Source organism: Tachysurus fulvidraco, chromosome 21 (assembly GCF_022655615.1).
Source record: "Tachysurus fulvidraco isolate hzauxx_2018 chromosome 21, HZAU_PFXX_2.0, whole genome shotgun sequence".
NCBI lineage: Eukaryota > Metazoa > Chordata > Actinopteri > Siluriformes > Bagridae > Tachysurus > Tachysurus fulvidraco.
The window spans coordinates 17,791,248-17,816,169 of record NC_062538.1 but is presented as its reverse complement, the minus strand read 5'-3'; the positions used below and the strand labels follow the sequence as shown (position 1 = coordinate 17,816,169).

Below are 24,922 nucleotides of genomic sequence, written 5' to 3'. Positions count from 1 at the left end.
TACTGGCAGATCTGCTGTAATAGAAAATGTAATAAACATCAACACCTTCTGGCCAATCAGATTTGAGAAAAAATGTACAACTTTCAATGTTCATGTGTGTATGTGTAATGATGTGTAAATGTGTGTGTGTGTGTATCAACACAATCTATGTGTGTGCCCTTGTGTGTCTCACCGGTAAAGTAGCCCAAGCAGGTGCTAAGCAGCAGTTTAACACTCTGCCTGAGACACGGTCTGCAAATCTTTTTACTTTTCTCTCTCTGTGTTCACGATCTGCTTGATCTCTAAGGCCTAAAATACAGTAATGATGCCCTACTACCCCTCCTGAAGGCTGTGGCACTGCACCCCCATAGTGGAACACAATGGGCCTTCATTTATTAATGATATATGCAGAATTATCTGATTTCGCATCTATTTTTTTACGATAGGTCCAGGCCTATTAATCGTCTTGCCTCTATAATCTCAGGTCCCAAAGTGTGGAATCTGATGTGCTCTTTTGTTGAAGTAGCTCATCCTCCTCAAGGTTTGACATGTCATGAGATGCTTTTTTACCCTCGACAGTTGTGAAGATGTGTTATTTCAGCTACCATTGTCAGTGTCGTGCTTGGACAATTTCCTGCCAGAACATTAGGAGGTGTTCTGGCAGTACCTGTGTCTTGTGCCATGTGTTTTTGTTTACGTTCTGTGCTCACATGTGTCTGCCCTGCCCTAGCCTTAATTCCCTACCACCTCTGCACACCTGTCCTTCATGTGTCTTTAACTGTTCCCCCATATATATATCTGCCTCGTTGCGTTTTGCCGCACAGAATCCTTATCTTCGAGTTTGTGTTTTTTCTTGTTTGTGGTTTCTTTTAGGTGGCACCAGTCTGTAGTTTAAGTTTCAGTTTAATATCTTGTCTAGTTGTTTCATGTCCACTGGCTATCAATGCACTTAGGTCTGGATTTTTACCCTGTAAGATGCATCCCGTCGCTGGCAACCATAGCTTTATTGTCAGCTCGAAGCGATCTGGTCATTTTCCTCTCACATTAACAAGATATTTCCTCCTGCAGAATTGTTGCTCCATGGAGATGAACCATATCTGAAATACTTAAACCAGCCCATCTGGCACCACCAAGTCTCTGAGAAGACACATTCCCTCATTCTAATGCTTGGTGTCCACATTAACTGAAGCTCCAAACTGTATGTGCATGATTTTATGAATTTCTCTTCTGCTGCCTGATTGGCTGATTGCAAAAATGAACATTTTTCCTTTTAAACTGACCGGATTTTAAATGAGACAACAACAATGTTGAAAAAAGAGAACCAGTAATGTTCTACTGCTGCTCAGACCAAGTCACTTGTTTTTATAGATAGATAGAACTTTATTGTCATTGCATTTATGGCTCTCTAGAAATGCTTGATTGATTTAGACAAGTGAAATAACGTAGACAAACATAATTATATCTCTGTGTATTTCTTGGTAACCACAAAACTGCACAGCATTTCGCTAATGGATTGATTGAGGAAATGATTGCGAGAGAAGAAGTCAATAATTGGCTTAAAAAGCCAACAAGGCTTTGTATGCCTTATTTGTATGCTGGAAGCCATACAGTATTTGTTTTCCATTGCAGTTGTTTTCACTCAGAAGCTGGAAGGGACTATCCTGATAGAGATAAAAAGGTAGTTTTTTTTCCCTTTTACTTTTGCTTTTACTGAAAGATGGACTGGGTCTGCTTAAGTATGGGTGCATAATGGCCAGTGCATAATTATAAGCATTTTGGACTGCACTTAGAGAGATAGTGAGAGACAGTAGGGATGATGTACAGGTTGGGAATAAAACACTCTCTTATTGTACTGTTTTAATTGAGGGAAGTGACTGCACACAGGAGATTTGAGTTGCAGTTACTCACTAAATCTTTAGAGAGCCGCGGTGCCCTGCTCCTGCTGCTGGCACTTAGGCAGTCTGACCCTTAAAATACCAACATTTTGCCACGGTTATAATATATAAATTGTCAGATTTAGTTAATTTATATTTTTATAGTAATAAATCTCAGTGTGTGTGCTTTTTGACACTGATGGCTCACGCTAGGCTGAATGACTTCATCAGCCTGCTCATTGAGAGTATTATAGGAAGAACATCCCACGCTTGGCCTTGCAGGTCATGTGATGCCGTAACTCGTCAAGGTGATGGAGCAGCAAACTCTGCTCCTGTTCCACAGAAGGGCAGAAACGTTACATCACAGCGTAATGGCGTAGCGTAAAATAGATAGAGACGTTAGTGGCACCGAGTTCAGGAAATGAATCGACGCTAATCAGCCGTGGATGCGCTCCAGGAAGGGAGGGGGTGTTTTGTTTTTGTTCTTCGTATAATAAGAAGATTTAGATAGTTAGGCCTTTTATGTCAACAGGAAGCCAGAGTCATAAACATACTGCCTTAAAATATATAAAAGGATTGTTGGATTGTTGGTGTCCAAACACAGGCAGACAAGACTAAAGTTCAAAACTGAAGGTTAAAAAGTGGAAAACTAGAAAACTCAGAACAACTTGGATTTAATGGGATGTTGCCAAATGAAGACAGGATATAAACAAACATACTAGTCAAGGGGAAAACACAGAATAGGTGAATATTCTCAGGTCAAACATCCATGAGATGACATGGCTGGAGACAGAACTAGAAAAAAACAACACAAAAGCACAAACAATTGATGTGAAATTATTGCTAGTCAAATTTGTCACTACAACAAATTATCGAGAGGATAAACTTTCTTTTTTAAAATAAAAAAATATAATCAAAGGTTCTTACCCCAGTTCCTTGAAAAGAAAAAAATACCCCACAAAAACATATAATATAAATTATTATTAAAATAACATACAATATCTTAAACAGCGGCAAAGTACAGAAGCTAGCATAGCACTGGAACATATAAAAATACACAGCTAGCATGGAGGCGGAATCTGTTTCCGCCGATCACCGGGTCAAATCTTGATATCCTTGTCACACAGGAAATATGTGGAAAGAGGGAAAAATTCATTTTTGAACTAGTATGTCTGCTATAGATTAAAATCCTCCAAGAGGACGTCACTAGTTGCGTCACTGACCAGACTGAGAAGCCGGTTTTTAGCTGTTTTGAACGAGCTATCTTTTCATCACCCAACCTATGCTGAGTGACAGGGCACTATTTGATGTCACACTTCTGGGTCTGCTCCGTCACATATCCAGAGGTGTGAAAACCACAATTCTAACACAATACAGCTGGGTACAACAGTAATTACCTAACAGGACTGTCTGCTAAAGAGTGCCAGAACTACCCTTCACCTCAGCTCTCTCCCTCTTACTCTTTTTTACTCGTCTATCAAGAGAATAAGAAAAAAAAAGATAAAGAAGTCATTAAGGAATAATTGGTTTTGTCAGGAAAGGCGGATGTCACAACAGATTAAAGTACAGACACAAATGCAGAGGTAACTTAAAAGGGGGGTTTATTAAGGGAAAAATAACATGGGGCAAGGAACACTAGGAAACTGGAAAATCGAAAACAGGAACACCGGAACAGGAACACAAATACAAATATAAAAGACAACAAAGAGACAGCAGGTAGACGTAAGACAACGGGTATAAATAGGGGTGACAATAATGGAAACACAAGGAACAGATGTGCAGAGGTGGGAACGAATAAGGAAAGGGCAAGGATAACACACGGGATACATAAAACAAACAAAGGCATATTGCACAAACACAAAAGCAACAATGTCCCCCAAGTGTCCAAACTGGAAAAAGTTCAAGCCAGTTCCTGACAGGTTTATTTTGGGGGCAGGGATGCTTAGCGGTTAGCATGTTTACTCCTTACATCCAGGGCTGTGGGTTTGATTTCTACCTTAGGCTTTTGTCTGTGGAGGTTGGCGGTTGGTGGTGTTTTTTTCTGGATACCTTGATTTCCTCTCCAAGTTCAGAAACATGGGTGTGTTAGTCTGTTGGGATAAACTCCCCTGACCCTGTGTAGGATAAACAGAACAGAAACTGGTTGGATGCTACGTATGTGGTCTGTCTGTAAAATTTAAATCACAGCTTATCTTATTAATAAGATAAGCTGTGATTTTAAAATAAATAAATAAATAACTCCTCCGCTATACTTTACAGACACATTACTCAGGTCTTTATACTGAACCCTGTCTGATGTTTCATGAATAAACTATGCTAAATATCCAGCTAAGGAACATTCAACAAATGTGTGTGAGAGAGTGTGTGTATGTCTGTGTGTGCACACAGTATGTGTGTAGTGTACAGTATATGTGACTAGTGGCTGATATCATTCCCAACCGTATTTCCTTTGGCTGAGAAGATGACCACCCCTTTTGCGGAGATGTGCTGTTCTGGAGATAAGGGATATTAAAAACCACTCCTCTTTTCCCACTTTGGATCTTTCTGGCTTGACTAAAACATTTAGAATCATTAAATTATGATGTTGCATCACTTTCTGAGGCATTTACAAGTAAATGATTGCAAAACTGGGCATTCTGCTAAAATGGATTGGTTTTATTAGACAATGTGGTCTAATAAATGATGATGTAATATACTTTTTAAAAACAAAAGTTATCATAAGTCAATATATCAGGGAGTAATTAGCCAAAAAAAGCTTAAAAAAATTTTTTTTAACTGAACAACCCCCTAAATCATAATAATAATAATAATAATAATAATAATAATAATAATAATAATAATAATAATAATAATAATTAGCCATTAGCCATTATTTATTTACTTTATATATATTTAGCTACAAGATGTCTTAAAATAATAATTCTGTCTTTTCCTCACCACCACTTGTCAGCTGATCTTCCTCCTGCTCAGTCTGTGTACGGTGAGTGGGTGGATGCGTCACGGGGGTGTTACGACAGCTCTGTCACAGTCACTGGATGATCTTTTAACTCCAGCTTCAGCAATGTCCTCCTCTCTTCCTATACACATTTTTTCCTGCCTCGTCACATCCCATTCTCCACCACGTCTTGTGTTCTGCCTTTCTCCTCATGCCCCCTCTAGCCATCTCCATTCCTCTGCTCTCTATGCCTACTTAATTCTCGCGACTTCTCCATCTGTTTTCCATCTATCCATCCTTGCTGTTGCCCCCCAACCCCCCTCGCTCGTCTCCTCTCGGCAGTCCGTGCCCCTCAGCTTTTCTCCTTTGCAATGCTCTATCCATTTCATTCAGCCTTCCGCTGTATTTAGTTCAAATGCAACATACGTATACAGTTGTGTTATAAAAGCTCTGTTACTTTGTTCCCCCAAGACTTGAAGAATATGATGTAACACAGACAATGGTACTTTTAGGAAGATGCACATGCTGGTTCCAGTTCAGTGCTCAATGAGGCTAATTCCTTAAATCTAGGCTCATGTGTGGTGCTAGCTTGCGTCATCTCCAAGGCAACATCAAATCACCGCCATCCCAAAAGTGGACGGGTGATGGGATTAGATCAGATTATGTAAATTTCCCAGAAAACCCCACTCAGAGGTTTTGTTCAGTCATCTAAGGAGGTCGTTGTTTTAGAGGTAACAACACAGTGTGCTTTTAGTTATGGTCAGTTAAACAATAATGAGATACAGGGCTCTGGATGAGAGTGCATAGCAAATTCACATTAGCTCATAACACGGATACATTTGTTAAATAAGATGAAAATATGACACCAAAAATTGAACTATAATTTTATATACACTATATTATATACATATTTTTTTTAAAAAAAACATTAATTAGAACATGCAGCCTTGCAAATTCATGCAATCATACAATAAGACCTAGGGTTAGGGTTAACCCTAACCCAATACATAAAAATCCTGAAGTGAAGAATTGTGAAGAATTGTGAAGTGATCCTGAAGTGAAAAAGTGAAGAAGTGAAGAATTTCATTGTGGTCAACAACTTCAACTGTCTCATTGATTTATACTCAGCATTTTTGTTCATGTTTCAGAAACTGGATCTCCTTAAAAAAAACACATTTATTCATTTCTGTGATAAGAAACTCTTCATGCGTGAGGGCTGAAAAAATGACCAAACTGTAACACAAATAATGTCTCTTCCTGCTCATTATTTGGTTTAGCAGAAAACACAGATCTCAGAACACAAAACTTGTACATCTTCAAGTGGATGAACTACAACAGCAGAGTTTCACTCCTGTCAGCTAAGAACAGGAATCTGAATTAATAATATATATAGTTGAAGATTGGAAAAATATTGCCATCAACACAGGAAAGGGTCTTACTCAAAATACATTTGGTGCTGAATTTATGAGTGGTCAAGTAATCAATGACAATCATAGCTGGAGTTTATTTCCAGAAAGAACAAGAGACTAGCTTTGGAACTGGAAAAATTCAATATATATAATATTCATATAAAGATTACCTCATTTGCCATTTCGAATGAATCACAGTGACCAAAATGTTGCCTTCTTCCCAGTTCCTCACAAATGACAAAGTGTACTCAAGGATTTCTGTCACCTCTAGGGTGCAATAACCGAGCATCGACTTTAAGCAGTACATTGGGTTGTTTTATAACAGCACTGGATATATGGAGACTACACTTGTGTGTGTACCTTTGTGACCTGTGATACTAATAAATACTTGTGCGTGTTTTGCAGGATTTTGGCCAAGGTGGGTTCGGATTTTGACTTAAGGACACTGCGGGCTGTACGAGTGCTGAGACCTCTCAAACTGGTGTCAGGAATCCCTAGTAAGTGTGTAGAAGCAAGGAGTATGTTTTCTATTTGTTATGCACCTGTCATAAATGATCATAATTAACAGTCTGTGTATATGTGTGTGTATATGTCAGGTCTACAGGTGGTGTTGAAGTCCATAATGAAGGCCATGGTTCCTCTGCTGCAGATCGGCTTGCTGCTCTTCTTTGCCATTGTCATGTTCGCCATTATAGGAGTGGAACTCTACATGGGCAAGTTTCAGAAGGCATGCTTCAAACAGGGCACAGGTTTGTACAATCTATCAGTTTAACAGAGCCTGTAAGACTAACTGCTTTGTTTTTTACATCAGTCTACTTTGTGTATTACAACAGGGGAATTTTTTTTGAGATCCTTTGAGAATTATATCTGACATTCTTAATTGCCTAAAAATAAATAAATAAATAAATAAAAAAAATCAAACAAGCTCCCAGAAATGTAAATGAGCTGCTTATTTTGGTGTCGTATTAAACCGTCTAACAGCTTATTAAATTTCAATATAAACCTTATGAAGAGAAATAAACAGACATCATAATTAGTCAACTGTGGCAATTAAACTACTTTTACTGATTTGAAGAATATTATTCATACATTGGTTTAGATCAACATTTATTTTCAAGAAAAACGAACGAATATTAGCACAAGCCTGCATCAGAAAGCATTTATTAATGTAATATTGTCATGTGCATAGATCTGGTTTTACTGTTGAGTATGCTTCCTAATATTTCTTTTAATTAAATAAATAACGCATTAAAAAACAGCTCTGTTATATCTGCACTATCATTATAAGTTCCCTCTGTTTATCTACCCGTCTATTCGTTTATCTATCCATCATCCACGAGTATTTATGATCAAATGATTGTGTTATTAAAACTAATTGCACAGGGCATATTGAATACACACTGTAACTCATTAAAACCTATACACATCATTTATTGAGAGATTTTAACATGCCACTGTAGTGCAGGCAAGCAGGCAAGGGAACATCTGAAAAGGTTTTTTTTCCCAAGTGAAACATACAGTCAGATTTTCTCTGACACGACGTCCAGTTTGAACGATGTACTTTTGAGTACATCTTTCACCAATCTGAAATAGTCAGCTAAGCATCGCTTCTCTTCATCTTCATTGCAGTTGAATGTCAGCAATCAAATGACAAGCCGACAATCAATAATATTACTATATAAATTTCTTCTTCATATGTTTAGTTGATCATTTGGGATGTTGTTATTGCTAGTGCTTATTATTAGGGCGGTTACTACACCCAGTACAGCCTATATATCAGTACAGCTATATCAGCTTATAAAAAACATTAAGTACTGAAAACTTCACTGTAAGTACACTTGACACATATTTAAGTATGTGTATTGAATTGATATGTTTGTGTGTGTTGTTTGTATATGTATAGAGGAGCTTGCTGCTGATTACCCATGTGGCCCGGATTCTCCATCTAGGCTGTGTCCCAATGGCACAGAGTGTAGAATAGGCAGCGCGTGGAAAGGGCCAAACTACGGCATCACTAACTTTGACAACATCTTGTTCGCCATACTCACTGTTTTCCAGTGCATCACCATGGAAGGATGGACCGATATCCTTTACGACGTGAGTAGCCTGGATATCGCAACTGGGTTCTATTTTCATTTTCAGGGCTTTAATGTATGCACTACACTCCAGGATGTTTGATGCTGTCTGTTGTGCTTGACTGACTCCTGAAATCTGCAGAGGGACTGACTGTCTCATCTAATAATAAACTTAAGATTGTGTGTGCTGGCATGAATATTGAACATGCACAAGGGAAAAACAGTCTGGTTGTTCTACTTGTTGGTCAAAATTCTTTGTTTTTCCTGTATATTTAGAGACATTCCAACTCATCTTGGGGCAGTTGCCAGGAAGTTCTTGCAATTAATATTTTTATGTAATGTTTCTTTCCAGGATTCTAGAATCAGGCTTAACAATTCAATTTAATTTTATTTGTATAGCTCTGTCAGGAAAACCGACTACACAAACCTGAGCAACTACAAAACTGAGCCAATACAAAACAAGTTACAAAAACCGAAAATTAAAAAACATACAACCGACAGCACCAGGTAACAAACGATGAAGTCTCAGCAAAAGCACGCAGAAACAACAGGTATATATACGGAGTGTAATTAGCAAGATATGAAGAACATGTATGAAGAGGGTGGGAACAGGATAAGGATCGAGCGGGGCAAAAACATAAACAAAATCACATGGCACAGGACAGAAAACGAACTTGTTCAAGTCAACATGACAAGCTTTTTTAATCAACTTTACATTTAGAAATGTATCCCTAGCGAGCAAACCAGAGGCAACAATGGCAAGGAAATACACAACAAGAATTTTCTATAAAATGAACAAATTACACAACTGCTAAAAATGACAAGAACAACAACAAGAAAAATGGTGAATGAATACATCAGGAAAACATAGAAGTAAGTAAGTCAGGTATGAGGGATTGACAATTTAATTTATCAGACTTGCTAACTAGGCTAACACTACCTAGCATTGCCTAGCTGTACATCCAGTTTAGATGTTGTTGCACTCAACTTGCTTTGCTAACAAGAAGAAAAATTCATGATTTAATGGATTGATTTAAACTAAAATTTTACCTAAGGGTAAATACTTTTGTTGGATTGTTTAACAGTTTGTTTGATTTTTTTTACTACAGTTTGTTCACGGTGCAATTGCGATATAATCACAGTAGTGTTACAGCTAGTATATGATAAAGTCCTCTGATACAGTATGGAAAAACAGGATTTTGTTGCAGGTTAAAGAAATTCTATCCAGTTTTGAATTAAACCCTAACTTGATACTTTAATCCATTATCAAACAACCAGATAGTCCTACTTTGTGTATGGCTTTTACTTTTGTTTTTCTACACACATCAGCTTTTCATTGTCCCACAAGCTTCATATCTAACCAAGTGCACTGTATATAGTTGTGCAGCCAGTCACTACAAGAATGTCCAGCAATTTGTCCGCAGTGCAGCCCGCCATTACAGACCAATGTAGACTTAAGGTCAGGGTAACCTCACCAGTTACAGTACTTCCTTCCAGCTGTTTCAGTGCTGTTGAGCTTTCAGGAAGCAAGACTGTGCACAGCAGGAGCTCTGCAATGGCTTTTGGGTGGACAGGATGCTGTAGCAAGCTGGCATGCTTACATCTGGCCAAATCTCACTGGCTGTGAAATGCATCAGTGTGCCAGAACTTGGTGGGGAAGCAGCATATGCCACTCATATGCTGCAAGTCTGTGGCAGAAAGGAAAACATTGTGGGGCCAGCTGCATGCCCGCCCTGCCTCATTTTCATTCATTCTATCTCTAATCTTCACACACTCTGCCCCTACTTTGCATGCCTGTGGTATGGCTTTTCTCTTGATGTTACAGCTTTTGAACCACGCAGAGTGTCAGAATAGCAGTCAGTCTGTCTGTGCAGCTCGATGTCTGTCTCCTACAGCCGCATCACAGCCATGCTGATATTCAGTAACTTAGCAATCTTGCTTATGCAGTAGTGACTAATTTTTTATTTTTCAACCACTAAACTTTTCTGTCAGTGTCTGTTACTTACTACTAATATCACTGTATCAATCAGATAATTTATAATTGATAGCAGGTTGATTTAGATGTGACATGATTAACTTGAACATGAATAATTAACCAGTATTTAGGGATTTAATGCTATCAGTGGAATTTATTCCTGTTTTATTTTATTTGTATTTTTTTTTTTATTATATGTGATCTTGAATTTTTTCATTCATCCAGTTGCACCAGTGGAACATAAGCTCTGTTGTAATTATCTCAATGTTTATGGACTACTAAAGCATCACCAAGTATCATAGGTTTAACAGAACAAATGCACCATTTGTCATAAACAAAATGACCTCAAAACTCTTTTGTTAATCCTTTTTTTTTATTAGAAAGAACTCTGTAAACAGGAAGTGTTTTTGTGGTCTCTTTGCAAAGACACATACTGATACCATGAACGTGTTTAAATATCAAATGGCATAACAAATGCTTTGCTCAGCTAGTGCAAAATGTCATATGTCCACTTGATATTATAGCCAAAGGACAACATTTTATAACATTTTGCTGCTTAACTAAATTCTCTTCTCTTTGTTGCGCTTTATTACCTAAATGTCATTGCTGTACAAGTGTCCAAGCCAGACAAGCACACACAGTTCTCTCACCTGGGTTAAAGATTGTCTTCATATCCTTTATTCCTTATGATTAAACTTATATATGTTCAGTTGTTACACCTGGCTACAAAACAGTAAATAAGTCTATAAGAAGGGTTCAGAATCACTGGTTAGTAATGATCATAGCAATGGTCCTGGCTCTAATTAAAACAAAAATCTTTTCTATTCAGTTTCCTATACACATTGTAGTGGATTTGAAAGCAACAGTGATATAAGGCAGTACATTATAAACGGCAGACCTGCTGTAATGTATTCTTTGATCTTATTGGCTTGTATGAGAATTCATTTTCATTACACAATGTAATCATCGCTGACAAAATGAAGACTTATTGCTCTTTAGTACTGTATGTAGATCAATGGGAATGAATCTTTTACTAATTCTTTAAAAAAGGTTTTGAAACATGAACACCAACCAATTGCGTAACCACCCGAAACCCCCAGATATTTCACATTCAGCTCTTATAATCAGTCATGGGAAGTAAACAACGCTAATGCATCCTGTAAAACACCAAGTCATTTCTCGTTCCTTACACACAATGAGATTTGCCTAAAATCCTATACAGATCATTCGTTTTAATCATCCAATGCTGTCCTCCACCCAGTCTTTAGGAAATGGTGAGGGTGTGATACATCCGGTAAATATTGGTTGAAAACCAATACCAGCCGATAAAAGGCTGTTTTTGAAATCTTATACAGATACTGGAATAGTTTTTAGTTTAATATGTTGAATCACATCCATCCATCCATCCATCCATCCATCCATCCATCCATCCATCCATCCATCCATCCATTCATCCAACATTCCATTTTCTGAGCCGCTTATACATCACAGTTTCAAAGGGAACTTCGAGTCTCTCCCAGAGGCACCTTGGTGGCCATCATTCAGTATAACTGACAAATATAACTTTGTTACAGATTAATTCAATTCATTTTATCATGTTTTTACTAACAATCAGATTCTTTTAATTAGGTTTCCTATTTCTGTTTAACTGCTAGCTTTGTTTTCTTACTACTGATCTAGTTCTAAGGTTCCTGCTTTAGTTTAAATGACTGAACATTTATGCCGGAGTACATAAGATAATAAAATAATAAACTTCATTTTCTAGATTACGTTCTGTGTTGAAACTGTGTGGAGATACAGCACGCCATGTGACGATTTATGAGGAGAATTCTGTAAAGAAATTGTGGGCTTAACTGAGAGATCGCAAGAATACTCTCAGTGATAGTATATTTAGTTTAATTGCATGAAATATATTGAACCAAAAAAAATCCTACCGAAGCAAGCATGTTACTCTTTAAAATTAACATGTGAACTTCAATGGCAACTAAGATTTATTGTTTTTTTTTTATTTAGTCTTTCATCCTGATTCCGTTAATTCATTCCTACTGTACATTACCATTATAATAAGGCCGTTTGACGATGCGGATGGACAACCTGGTGGGAATTCAGTGCAGCAGTACTTTAGTCCTTTGTTCTGTCTCATCTATACACTTTGTCAGCTTCCCAAAAAATCAAGCTAGTATTTATGTTAACATGACATCACCCCTTCAAATTGCATTTAAGGCAATTGGCAGAATCCCTTATTTGAAGTGACTTATATTTTTATCTTATTTTATACAAGTGAGGGTTAAGGGCTGTGTTCAATGTCCCAGCAGAGTCAGGTTGGTGACCTGGGATTCAAATTCACAACCTTTTAATCAGCAGTCCAACATCTTAACCTACAGTAAATGCTACAGTACCACATCCCCCAACTCAATGCTGACTCAAATGCCAATGTGTTATCATTAATGGATTTTTCAATGGATTATTTTTTACTAATGTAAGATTGAACATTGATGGAAATGGTATAAAAAGTGAGACAAAGATGAGTGTATTTAGAAGCAAAACTTCCGGTATAGCTATGAAGGCGTGAGGTCGAAGGAAGAAGGGCTCCTGACCTACATTTTCAAACTAAACTTGTTACATGCCATATAGTGTCAGTCATTGCAGACATCCGTGTTTAGAACATCACTTGGTGAATTATGAGCCACATTAAGCAGAAGCAACCGCACTCCTCAGAACCAAAGACCACGAGAGCTACTGCTAGCATTGCCGGTAAGTTGGCAGCCATCGCCGCTACCTCCAAGCTCGAAAAACAGACCATGACAGAAACTTTTGAATCCGTCTCCATGGACCAGCTGATTTCTGAATTAACTAAACAGCACATTAGTATCAGGGAAGACATTTCTGGCTTGATTCGGGAATCTATTGGTCCTTTACAAAGCTCTGTCAATGCACTGAAAAAGACTGTGGATGGCTTTCAAAGCCGCTTGGCCGCGACAGAATCCCTGGCTGGGGAGAATTTCGAAAAGCTGGCAGTGGCCGAAAATACAATAAAAACTTTGCAAGTGCAGAATATATCTCTCCTTGACTGCGTTGAAGATTTGGAGAATAGATCACGAAGGGCTAACCTGAGGATTGTGAATGTTCCGGAAGGGAACAAAAACGGTCATTATCCCGTTACGCTCATTGCCGAGATGCTGCTAGAGATGACGGGCACGGAAGTCTTCGACAAGCCACCAGCACGCGAGAGAGCGCATCGATCACCCGGTCAAAAAAATGGTCGTAAACCACGTCCATTTGTGTTGTGCTTTCACAGGTTCCAAGAAAAGGAGCAATTACTGCGATGGTCAAGGTGACATGAAGTGAAATACAAGGGGAATCCAATCAGAATCTACCCGGATCTCAGCGCTATCCTGTCAAGGAGACGTGCGTCTTACAATGGCATTAAACAATCACTCTACCAAAAGAACATTCGATTTCAATTGCTCTACCCGGCTCATCTGAGAGTGACTTTTAATGAAGAAACTTTCATATTCAATACACCGGAGGAGGCGAAACGGTTCTACGATCAACGTATCAATGTTTAGGATTTCCTGGACTATTTATTTAATTATTTTCTACGTTCAATGTCTCCCTTTTGAGCCAAGGATGACGGGTAATCATTTTATTTTTTCTTGAGACAGTGGGGAAAGGTTATAAACACTTTCATTTTTTATTTATTTTTTTGTGGCTTTGAAAATATTTTGTTGTTCTAAACCTAACTCAAACAAACTGATGGTTCTGGGTTATAGCCTGATACGTCACTGAGTTAAGACTTTGTTCACAAAAAGCGTTGTAACGCATTGAGAATGGTTCATAAGGGTAAAGGTTGGGTTGCCCTCTAGAGTTTGGAATAGTTTTAAGTCAGTTGAGAGATTACTGGGGGTTTGATCATAGGGGCCTGCAATTTGTCTCTGTTCTTGAGGCAAATATAGGAAAAGGTTGGGGTGGTAATTGCCAAAGTGTTTTTTTTTTCTCTCTCTCTCTTTACTTGCCTGTCATGCATCAGAGACGTGGTCTTATTCATTATTCTTTTCTAACCTAACTAATGATTAATGTTTGATTTAAATATTACAGGAGGGTCTACCATTCGATTCACTAGTTGGAACGTTAAAGCTATGAATGGGCCAAATAAAAGAGCTCGTATTTTTGCTCATCTTAAAAAATTCAATACTGAAATAGTATTCTTGCAAGAAACACATTTACAGGTAGTAGATCATATAAGACTAAAAAAAAACATGGATTGGACAAGTCTTTCTTTCCCACTTCAATAGTAAAGCAAGAGGAACTGCGATTTAAATACATAAGAAAGTACAGTTTTATCCTCCCAAATGTGTTTCAGATCCTCAGAGTCGTTTTGTTATTGTGACAGGTGATTTGTTTCACAACCCTGTCACCCTGGTATGTGTCTACGATGTTAATTTCATTCATAAATTAATTTCACTTTTACCCAACTTAAACCCACACCGATTAATTTTTTAGTGGGGATCTGAATTGTGTTATTAGCCCAATCCTAGATCGTTCGAATCCGAAAACTATGCTCCAGTCTAATATGTCCCAAGCTCTTTCTACTTTCATGGCACAAACGGGCTGTCTGGATCTGTGGAGATTTTTATTCCCGCAAAAGAAAGAATTCTCTTATTTTTCCCCAGTCCATTCTTCATATTCAAGAATAGATTATTTTTTTATAGATAAAACAATACTTCCTTTAGTGGAAAATACTCAGTATTCAGCAATTATAATATCAAACCACGCACCATTACTTCTCGACCTACGTTTTACTCAGCATTGCACACAGCGCCCGACATAGCAATTAAACTCTAATCTGTTGGCAGATAAAAATTTCCACAAACATATATCCGTGGCGATAGATAACTTCTTGCTCACAAATGATTCAGAAATGGTATCACCACTGACTTTATGGGAAACATTTAAAGTTGTCATTAGATGTGAAATTATATCTTATTCTGTATCCAGTAATAAAAAGAGAAATGCAAAACTAAAACAGCTAATTGATTCGATAGAAAAATTAGATCAGCGACTCTCTCTATCCCCTTCTGAAGAACTGCTTAAAAAGAGAGTGGAAATTAAAGCATAATATGATCAGATATCAATTGAAAAAAACAAAAACAAAATCTGCTTCGGTCTAAAGGTAATTTTTATGAACATGGGGAAAAAGCGGGCCGTTTATTATCACATCAGATAAAGTGTCAATCAGCTTCCAGATTAATTCCACAGATTCGCAACACATCGCAACAACTGACAGTGGATCCTAAAGAAATTAATGAAACTTTTAAAACATTTTATTCAAATTTATATACTTCAGAATTTTCTGGGGATATAACAGGCATGTCAGCCTTTTTGAATGACTTGAATATCCAGACGATTAGTCCAGATCATAAAGAAAGGTTAGAACAACCAATTGAGCTGAAAGAAATTTGAAATTCTATTAATGCAATGCAAAATAGCAAAACCCCTGGCCCCGACGGTTATCCTGTCGAATTTTATAAAGCTTTTGCTCCCAAATTAGCCCCGCTTCTCCTGAGAATGTTTGAGAATTCTTTAAACAATATGGAATTGCCACAGTCTCTCACAGAGGCATTTCTTACACTCATTCTGAAGCCTGGAAAAGATCCACTAGAGTGCAATTCCTACAGGCCAATATCTTTGCTAAATGTTGATGTTAAATTTCTTGTCAAATTGTTGGCATCTAGAATAGATACTGTTATACCAGAAATAATATCCCCAGATCAGACAGGCTTTATTAGGGGTCGCCACTCATTTACCAAATTCAGGAGACTTCTTGGTATTTTGTATTCTCCTGCATCCAGGGAGGTCCCAGAGATGGTGGTATCCCTGGATGCAGAGAAGGCGTTTGATAGAGTGGAGTGTAGCTATCTATTCGCAGTATTGGAAAAGTTTGGTTTTGGCCCAAAATTTATATCCTGGGTCCAATTACTGTATTCTAACCCTAAAGTATCTGTTATAACAAATAAAATACGTTCACAATTTTTCCCAATACTAAGGGGCACAAGACAGGGTTGCCCTTTAAGCCCTCTTCTTTTTGCATTAGCAATAGAGCCGCTTTCCATCATGCTTAAATCCTCGCAGTCTATACAGGGCATTGACCGAATGGGGATGGAATACAAGGTCTCTTTATATGCGGATGACCTTTTGTTATACATTTCAAATCCAGTAGAAAACGTCCCAAAAATAGTACGGAAACTATTCATTTTTGGCAGCTTTTCAGGATGCAAACTTAACCTTTCTAAAAGTGAATGTTTCCCGATTAACCCTCTTGCTTTACAAATTAAATCTGAATCCCTCCCATTTCACATCTCTCAATTTGGTTTTAAATATTTGGGAGTTCATATTACTCGTACTTTCTCAGGTTTATATGCAAAAAACTTTTTACCACTCATTAGTAATATTAAGTCTGACCTTCAGAGATGGGATGCATTGCACCCGTCTCTAGCAGGCAGAGTAAATTGTAAAAAAATGAATATATTACCTAGATTCTTATACTTATTTCAGTCACTTCCAGTTTTTCTCCCAAAAACATTTTTTCCGTTCCATAAATAAACCCATACTATCTTTCTTGGGGGGGGTGGGGGTGGGGGGTGGGGGGGGGGTTCGTAAGGAGCTTCTCGAAAGGCAAAGGCCCCAGGGAGGCTTAGCTCTTCCTAATTTTATGGGCTACTACTGGGCTGCAAATCTCCAAAAAATTATTTGTTGGTATAATTCCCCTGAGGTTGATTGGTGTAAGGTGGAGGCAAATACTTGTACTTCTACATCACTTTCTGCTCTAATAACAATGAAGCTACCATTCTCTCCCTCTAAATACTCATCGAGCCCAGTTGTATGTTCAACACTTATAATATGGTCACAGTTTAGACAAAGGCATAAACTCAGCAACTCTTCTATGCTAAGCCCTCTCTGTAATAAGCATTTGTTTCCAGCTGGTAAAATAGATCACACGTATGCACAATGGCAGAGGATAGGCTTGGCCAGGTCCGACATTTCAAGTCCGAAATTTCATTCAATCTCAGAGCTCAACTTTTCCTGACTTACCACCTACTTCACTATTGGATAAAATTCTACAATCTCCTACTTCTCTTAAAGGTCAAATTTATATTTAGCAATATATAAGACGATTATGTCCTCAAATGATTTTTTAATTGACAGAATAAGAGGTGAGTGGGTAAAGGACATAGGAAGCGAAATACCTGACGAAATTTGGAATGAGGCTCTTAATAGAGTAAATGGATCGACCTCCTGTGCACGCCTCAGCCTTGTACAACTTAAAGTCCTCCATCGTGACTACACAAAATGTAGACTTTCAAAAATTTACCCAAATGTTGACGATTTATGTGATTGATGTAAAGGTGACAAGGTAGACCATTTTCATATGTTTGGGCTTGTGAAAAGTTGAGTGACTATTGGACATGCATATTCAAAATATTAAATGAAGCCTTTAGTTTGAATATAAAACCCAGTGTTGAACCAGAACATGGAGTATTACTGACAAATAAAGTAAAAAATGTTATTGCTTTTGCCACCTTATTAGCGAGAAGAAGAATATTATTGGAGTGGAAGTCATCAAGCTCGCCTAAAGCCTCAATGTGGTTATGTGATCTAGTATCATACTTAAAGTTAGAGAAAATTAAATATTTAATGAAAGGATCTGTCCAGAATTTTTATAAGACGTGGCAACCCATGATTGCATATTTTGAGAAGATGAAGACTTTCCCACTCACTGATCAATGTTTTATAATTGTGTACAGACCACGAACATGTCAGGAAACTTTTATTATTGGCTATGTATTTGTGTATATTTTTATTTATTTTATTTTTATTTATTTATTTAATTTTCTTTTTTATTATTATTTTTTCTTATTATTTATTTATTTATTTTTATGGTTATTATTAGTTTAATTATTGTGTTAACCTTTATGTGATGTATGGTTAATTACTTTGGCGGAAAGGGCTATAAAGGGGGGAAAAGCTATAACTGAAACTGTATCAAACTTTTTGTTAATGCTTTGAAAACGTTTATAAATAAATGTTTAAAAAAAATAGAAGCAAAACCTCTTTGTCCTCGTTTATGCTCGGGGATGTGGTAGCTTAGTTGTTAAATTGCTGGATTACCAATCGAAAGCTTATGAGTTTGAATCCCAGGTTCACCAAGTTGCCACTGCTCTTCCCCTGACCAAAGCCTTTAACACTCAAGTGTATGATTAAATGTAAGTTGCTCTAGACAAAATCATTTGCCAAATGCTGTAAATGTTTGCGATACTGTTAAATACCTTACTCTCTTGTGACATGAGGGTGGAGTTTTAATTTAAGAACTGCACTTAGACCAATCCTGGGTGTAACATGACTATTGCTCGAGTACTGAGTACTGAATCTGAGTACTGAATGCCAGTTCAATTAATTCTGCAAAGCCATATTTAACTTGTAAATTTTGTGCTAATCCACAAAAAGCAAAAACATCATCTCCTAGCTAGTAATTTAGATTAATTTGGATATTTGTGTCTGAGGAGCAACTAGAGAGCACCAGCGTGATAGAGGCAGTAGGAGGTGGAGCTCTTTGCTAACGAGATCGAAGTCCTCATTTTACGCTTGTTGATTTTAATGTGTTTTTGTTTTTAGAGAAGATAAATAGAATTTTGCTTAATTGCCCTGCTGGGTCATGCACTGTACCAGAGGTCTGATAAGGTCTGCTGATATGCCACACTTTACATAATCAGGGGCTGCATTGGAACAAGCTTTATTGTGCAATAAATTTTGTAAACAAAATCTGTTACTAAACATGAAGCTGATTTAAATCTGCATCTTAGTACCATTCTTAGCCTCGGCTCCTGATAACGTATTTATGCAAATCCAGCATCATTCTGCTCCAAGGTAACACCTGCACCAATGGAGATGAAGATACCAAAAAAAAAAAAAAAGCAGAAAGGTCATTAATGTAATTTCTTCCTTTAATTTGTCCAGTGTTGAGACAGTTAAGACCTCGGACGATAATCGACATCTTAGTCCGAGTGTGTTCCAGGTGAAACCTGTGCAGTCAGTAGATGTTTCTGGAGGGTGAGTAAAAAAAACAACAGTCTCATTACTGCAGGCTGACTCACCAGGCTTGTATGCACCTTGACCCTGTTGCTTTGCCACCCTGAGACGTCAGACACACGGGCATGCTCATTAAACCCAGTTAAAAATAGCCTGTCAGCGCTGGACTGAGAGGAAGTATATTTGCACTCAAGCGATGGTGAATCATTGCTTCCATATTATTGTATTGTCTTCTCCTTCACACTCTTCTCTTTGCATCTCCTCCTACCTTATTCAATGATGTAGCTAATTATGGCAGCAACGAAAGAGGAAGGCAGAGGAACATTAACAGATGATGCTAATAGGATGAAATCAATGTTTGTTTGTTTTTATTGTCTTTTATTTTGACAAATGTCAGCTAGGGGCTTTAAAACTTTAAAACTCTATAAAATTCAACTGTAGATTTCATATATCCTGTGATGATGAACTCAAAATCTGCAGTTTTTAAAAATAATTGTATAGTTTGCGTTCTTTTTTTTTTTTTTTTTTTTTTTTTTCAACAGTATTATTTGTTATACTCGACAGTTCAGTCACAGGATGTATGAGATCAAAAGACCAGGAAGAAGATGGCTGCAATTTGTCAACTAGTATAAAAGCATCGCAAAAGAGATCGTGCTTGAATTAGAAAATAGGCTTCTTTCATCTTTGGCCTTTGAAAATTGAATTGCTTCTAGAGAATTAAAAGATCACATCTTTTTATTGTTCTATAGATTCCCAATCAAATCTTGTTCTGCTTCATTATGGATTGGAGAAACTGTGTCATTGGTCAATGGTTAAAATGTATTTGGTTACAGAATATAGAAAATCATTTATATATTTCATTTTAACTTCTTAGATTTCGTTGGTTTAATATTAAATTTTAAACACTAACCTATCCGCTATAGGAACAAAACTATTTTTGGCATAATCATCATTTATTATATTTTTGTCTGACAGGTATCTCCTCTCTCTCTCTCTCTCTCTCTCTCTCTCTGTCTCTCTCTCTCTCTCTCTCTCTCTCTCTCTCTCTCTCTCTCTCTCTCTCTCTCTCTCTCTCTCACACACACACACACACACACACACACACACACACACACACACACACACACACACACACACACAATAAGTGACTATCTGCTGTAAAACTGGTCTATTTCATTCATTCATTCATTCATTCATTCATTCATTCATTCATTCATTCATTCATTTTCTACCACTTATCCGAACCTCTCGGGTCACGGTGAGCCTCTGCTCATCTCAGGTGTCATCGGGCATCAAGGCAGGATACACTCTGGATGGAGTTCCAACCCATCACAGGGCACACATACTCTCATTCACTCATTGTCTATTTCCATTACTTTTTTTGTCTTTACTGTTATCTTTTTGTCGTCAATTTTCTTGTCAATTGTTATTTGAGAAACGAGAAAAATCTAATGCATCAAAAACAGGGAAAATGTATTGCGTCCGATTCTGATATTAAAAATAATATTGAATAATTGTAGCTGAGCTTATCGGAACTGCAGTTGATTATTTCTGCTTAAATTATGAGGAGAAAATCAGCTCTTCATTTAAACATTCAAGCAAACATTCTTTGAATCTCATTGAATTCCTATGTGCAGTAGAGGAGATTATCGATTATCGTCTACAATATATCCTCGATGTTGTCGTCATGGTTTAATCATGTGAGGACTCGCATTTGAGAGCTAGATTTGAGCCTCACAGTACAGAAGGACCTTTGTCCCATGACTGAGAGCATTGTGTTAGAGTTCTCAGTGTTGGAGGTAGTGCATGTGTCAATCACTGGGGTTCGGACGACTTTATTCAGGCTTTGTTCTCTCTACGCTTCACAAGACAGCGTGAAGAAGCAGAAAATTATTCAGGTGACAGTTTACTAATCTGTTGCTCTGTCAGCAGGGAAGGTTCCTTGTATTTAGAGTCAGCAGTTTACGTTGCTCTTCCGAGCGGAGCGATTATCACCGAAAATCATAGATTGCAGTTCATGGCTTTGAGGGTACCAGCTTTGTCTTGGTCAAGCAAAGGTGTCAAACAAAAAAGCAAGAGACTGTATTAAATCACATGATCATTTGATTTAAATCAACACTACGTGACTTTATCTCACTCACAAATACAGACCATCTTAATCCAGACTATAACGAATCAAGCTCTAATGGTTACTCAAGGAAAAACAAAACGGACGAAATTGACCCGACTTTTGGATATAACAGATACTAAAACAACAATTTAACAATTTAAATTTAGATCCTGATGTTTATCCAAGCAGAGAAATTAATTAGTCATTATTTGCTGCATTCGTTGACTTTATAACCTTTATAACCTTTCCTGAAGTCTAGTGCACTTGTTCTTTATTTACACCCTCATCCCATTTGGGAAACATTCACAGTACCTGCTATAAGCTTAATGTTCAGCACTATTTCATTGGACGTCATAATTTTGGATTATTAGCCCTTCGGCAGTAGACATTTATGTGCCTGCATCTGGAACCAGTCTCAAAGGTCCTGCTTTGTCTTAAGAATTTCTTCGCTTGCTTTATGTTTATGAAGCCCCACAGGGTTTACTGTATTCAAAAGCATATGCTAAATGTAACCTTGAGAATTTCCAATGAAAAAAGGAAGTGATACAAATATTTAAGCTCATGCTAGCTGAGCAACCTACCTGGGAATAGCATTTCCCAAGCACACAGACATATTAAGCCTTTATTTGAACACTCTACGATGATATATTGCCTTGACATTTAAAGGAAGATAAACTTATTCCCTCCTCAGCACATGTGTATTTTGACACTCCCATTGTGCATTCAGTACAAATCAGAGCACTACAGAGGGACTTTGTATATAGTTCTGTCTACATGATCCATCTAGACTTTACTGCTATTCTTTGCTTTGTTTTTAAGAGAGGTTCAGTATGTGAGTGCAGGCTCAAAAAGTAGATATTGTAACACACGCTAGGATTGTGCGGGAAAAAGAACAAAGTGGTCCCTTGCCAATATAAGACACATCTGTTCCCGTCTATTTTAACAGGGCCCAAAACTTTATTTTCCTTCCCAAATAGCTGACTCCTCACCTGCTCGATGATGCAAGTTTGAAGAGTTTTCATCCGCCCACCTCTCCCTCCTCCACATCCTCTAGCGGGGACAGTTTTTGAGGAAATGGAACAGATAGGCAGCCAGTGGGCGAGAGGACTTCCACAAGAAAACTGTAGCGATAGCGACAGGAAAAAATAAATAAATTTATATTTATACATATATATGCACTTTACAACCCCAAGATAGTTCGTTTACTCTTGAATCTTTTTCTTTTTTCCAAGAGCTTCCCAGTTTTCCTTGTTTTATTAGTTATGGTAAATTATCAGGTGTATTTAAACATGAGATTATGTAGTGTTTTGTCCACTATAAAAGCCCTAAACAAATTGCAAACTCGTTTGTATCCAATCATTACAGCTAGCATCATTATTACTGCTTTGTTTGTTTGATTACTCTTAGCATTGTTATCATACTGACAATATTAGCATTACAGTTTTCCTTTCATACAATCATACAAGCTCATTGTTGCGTATTTTAACCAAATATGAGATTTTACCTGCAAAAAAAATAATGGAACGGTTATAATATACAGTGGGACCTATGAGCATGTGCAGTAATTACTAGCAATAGCATAATGAATTTTAAGAGTAGCGGGTTTATTTAATGTCTAAACTTTAGTAATGTTTCTGCCTGAAGGCTAAAACAGGGCCAAGGATAAATCGTTCAAAGTAATGATGTTAAACTTACATCCAAATCAACAACAAGAAAAAAATTTTATGACTATTTTTACAAGGACTATACTAGTTTTCAGATTTCCAGATATTAAAAACATATCTTTTGAATAGATGAATGTAGGATCGTAAATGTTCTCCATGGAGGATTTACAGGTCTCTCTGTAAAGTGTCCTTGTTAGAGATTACAGGAAGAGGTCTGGCTTTTACTAATCGTGTATTTGCAAATTATATTAAATGAATATATGTACCTTACACAAATATTCCTTGACCAAGGAGCCAAGGGTAACTTTCTAGATGATGCTTCCACCGCCATGCTTCAACATGGCGATGGTGTTTGTTGGGTGATGAGCTGCCTTAAGTTTCTGATAATGTTAGACCTTCGTGCTAAAGCCAAAAATGTCAAATTTGATAGAATCAAACTAGAACATTTCTATGCTAACAAATGCTTGCTAAATCTATGAATTTTGTATGACTTGTGTGCAAAGCCATGTGGAGTGCCCAGATTATGGTTGGAAACAGTTTCTCCTGTCAGATTCTCCAGAGAGTCCAGATTTTTTATTTTTTTTAAAGCTGTATTGCTATGTTCAAGGGCACAGTCTTATTTTGGACAGCCATGTCACCCACTGAAGCTCAGCTATAAAGTAGCATTATGCTGCAGATTGTTAAGAAACATTTAGTCATATAATGTGAGGGCATTCAGACACCTACAAAATCATCAATATTACTTTAACAATGTTTATTTTTTAATTAGAAAGTGTGCCCTGATGTGTAGGAATACAATTTGTGGACAATTTAGTCGTCTTGCTCTGTTGCTGTCTCAGACACCATAACAACTTCCAGTTAACATTAAGATTAATCTCCTCTGCTTTTTCATTTATTGTTCCTTCACTGTTTTTTATATATATATACCTTATCAAACTAGTTATCAAAGAGAACTTGCAGAAGTTATAAAGATTTGGATACCAGCGTATATAACAGTGAATTAATTTGTTCATAAATTGTTAAAGCGTGTCTAATTAGAACTGCATTTGTTTCTGCTTCTTACTTCTTCCTGCTAATTACATGATAGATCTTCAATTATGTCTTTGTCTCAAAAAATTTAATGAAAACTAGCGAACTTTTTGGCTTTTCTTGATCTTCTTCCAATGAGCTTGTGACTCCGCAGTGGTTATGTGGTACGTGACTTCATTTTTTTTTTTTGACTACAGGTACAATTGGGGTTAAAGCCATTGGTAAAATCCGCCAAAATTCCCAATGATTCAGATTTTATTACATTACACAGTTGTTTTTGTAGGAGCCTGAGGGCTTCGCTTGCATTTAAGCTCTTGCTGTCACATTTCCATTATGACTGCATGCAGGAAAATTGTTATAATGACTTAATTTATTTTGCATTACACTCTTGCTCCATGGGTGAACGATACAATTAGTCTTAACCAGGTTTCATGCATGCAGTATTGCCAAAAATGAATTTTCTTTCATAGATTGACATAAAGAAGTACAATTTTTGGCATTGTTAATGTGTTAACGTGTTTTTTTAAGTGAGTGGGATTTTTTTCCCCCCCCTGAAGTTTATGTAATTTATTCAAAATATGTATCTTTGTAGATTAGAAATTGAAAATGTCACAGATTGGTGGTGCAAAATTTCTCTTCTGTGTATAGACCAATGATGCCTTGGGCAACACATGGAACTGGATGTACTTCATCCCCCTCATCATCATCGGCTCCTTCTTCATGCTCAACCTAGTGCTGGGTGTCTTATCAGGGTAAGATGGATTTTAACTCTTTTTTTCACTGCC

At 37.3% G+C, this 24,922-nt stretch overlaps 1 protein-coding gene across 14 annotated transcripts in view; it reads left to right on the top strand.

Moving 5' to 3' along the window:
• The window catches only part of cacna1bb (calcium channel, voltage-dependent, N type, alpha 1B subunit, b), a 124,567-nt gene that overhangs the window by 37,515 nt on the left and 62,130 nt on the right, over window positions 1-24,922 (top strand). For all 14 annotated transcript variants that reach the window (XM_027142390.2, XM_027142392.2, XM_027142398.2 and 11 more), the window contains 4 exons: window positions 6,603-6,694; window positions 6,794-6,946; window positions 8,101-8,294; window positions 24,786-24,889. In XM_027142390.2, the coding sequence (XP_026998191.2) occupies window positions 6,603-6,694; window positions 6,794-6,946; window positions 8,101-8,294; window positions 24,786-24,889 (543 nt within the window). The remainder of the gene's footprint in view (window positions 1-6,602; window positions 6,695-6,793; window positions 6,947-8,100; window positions 8,295-24,785; window positions 24,890-24,922) is intronic.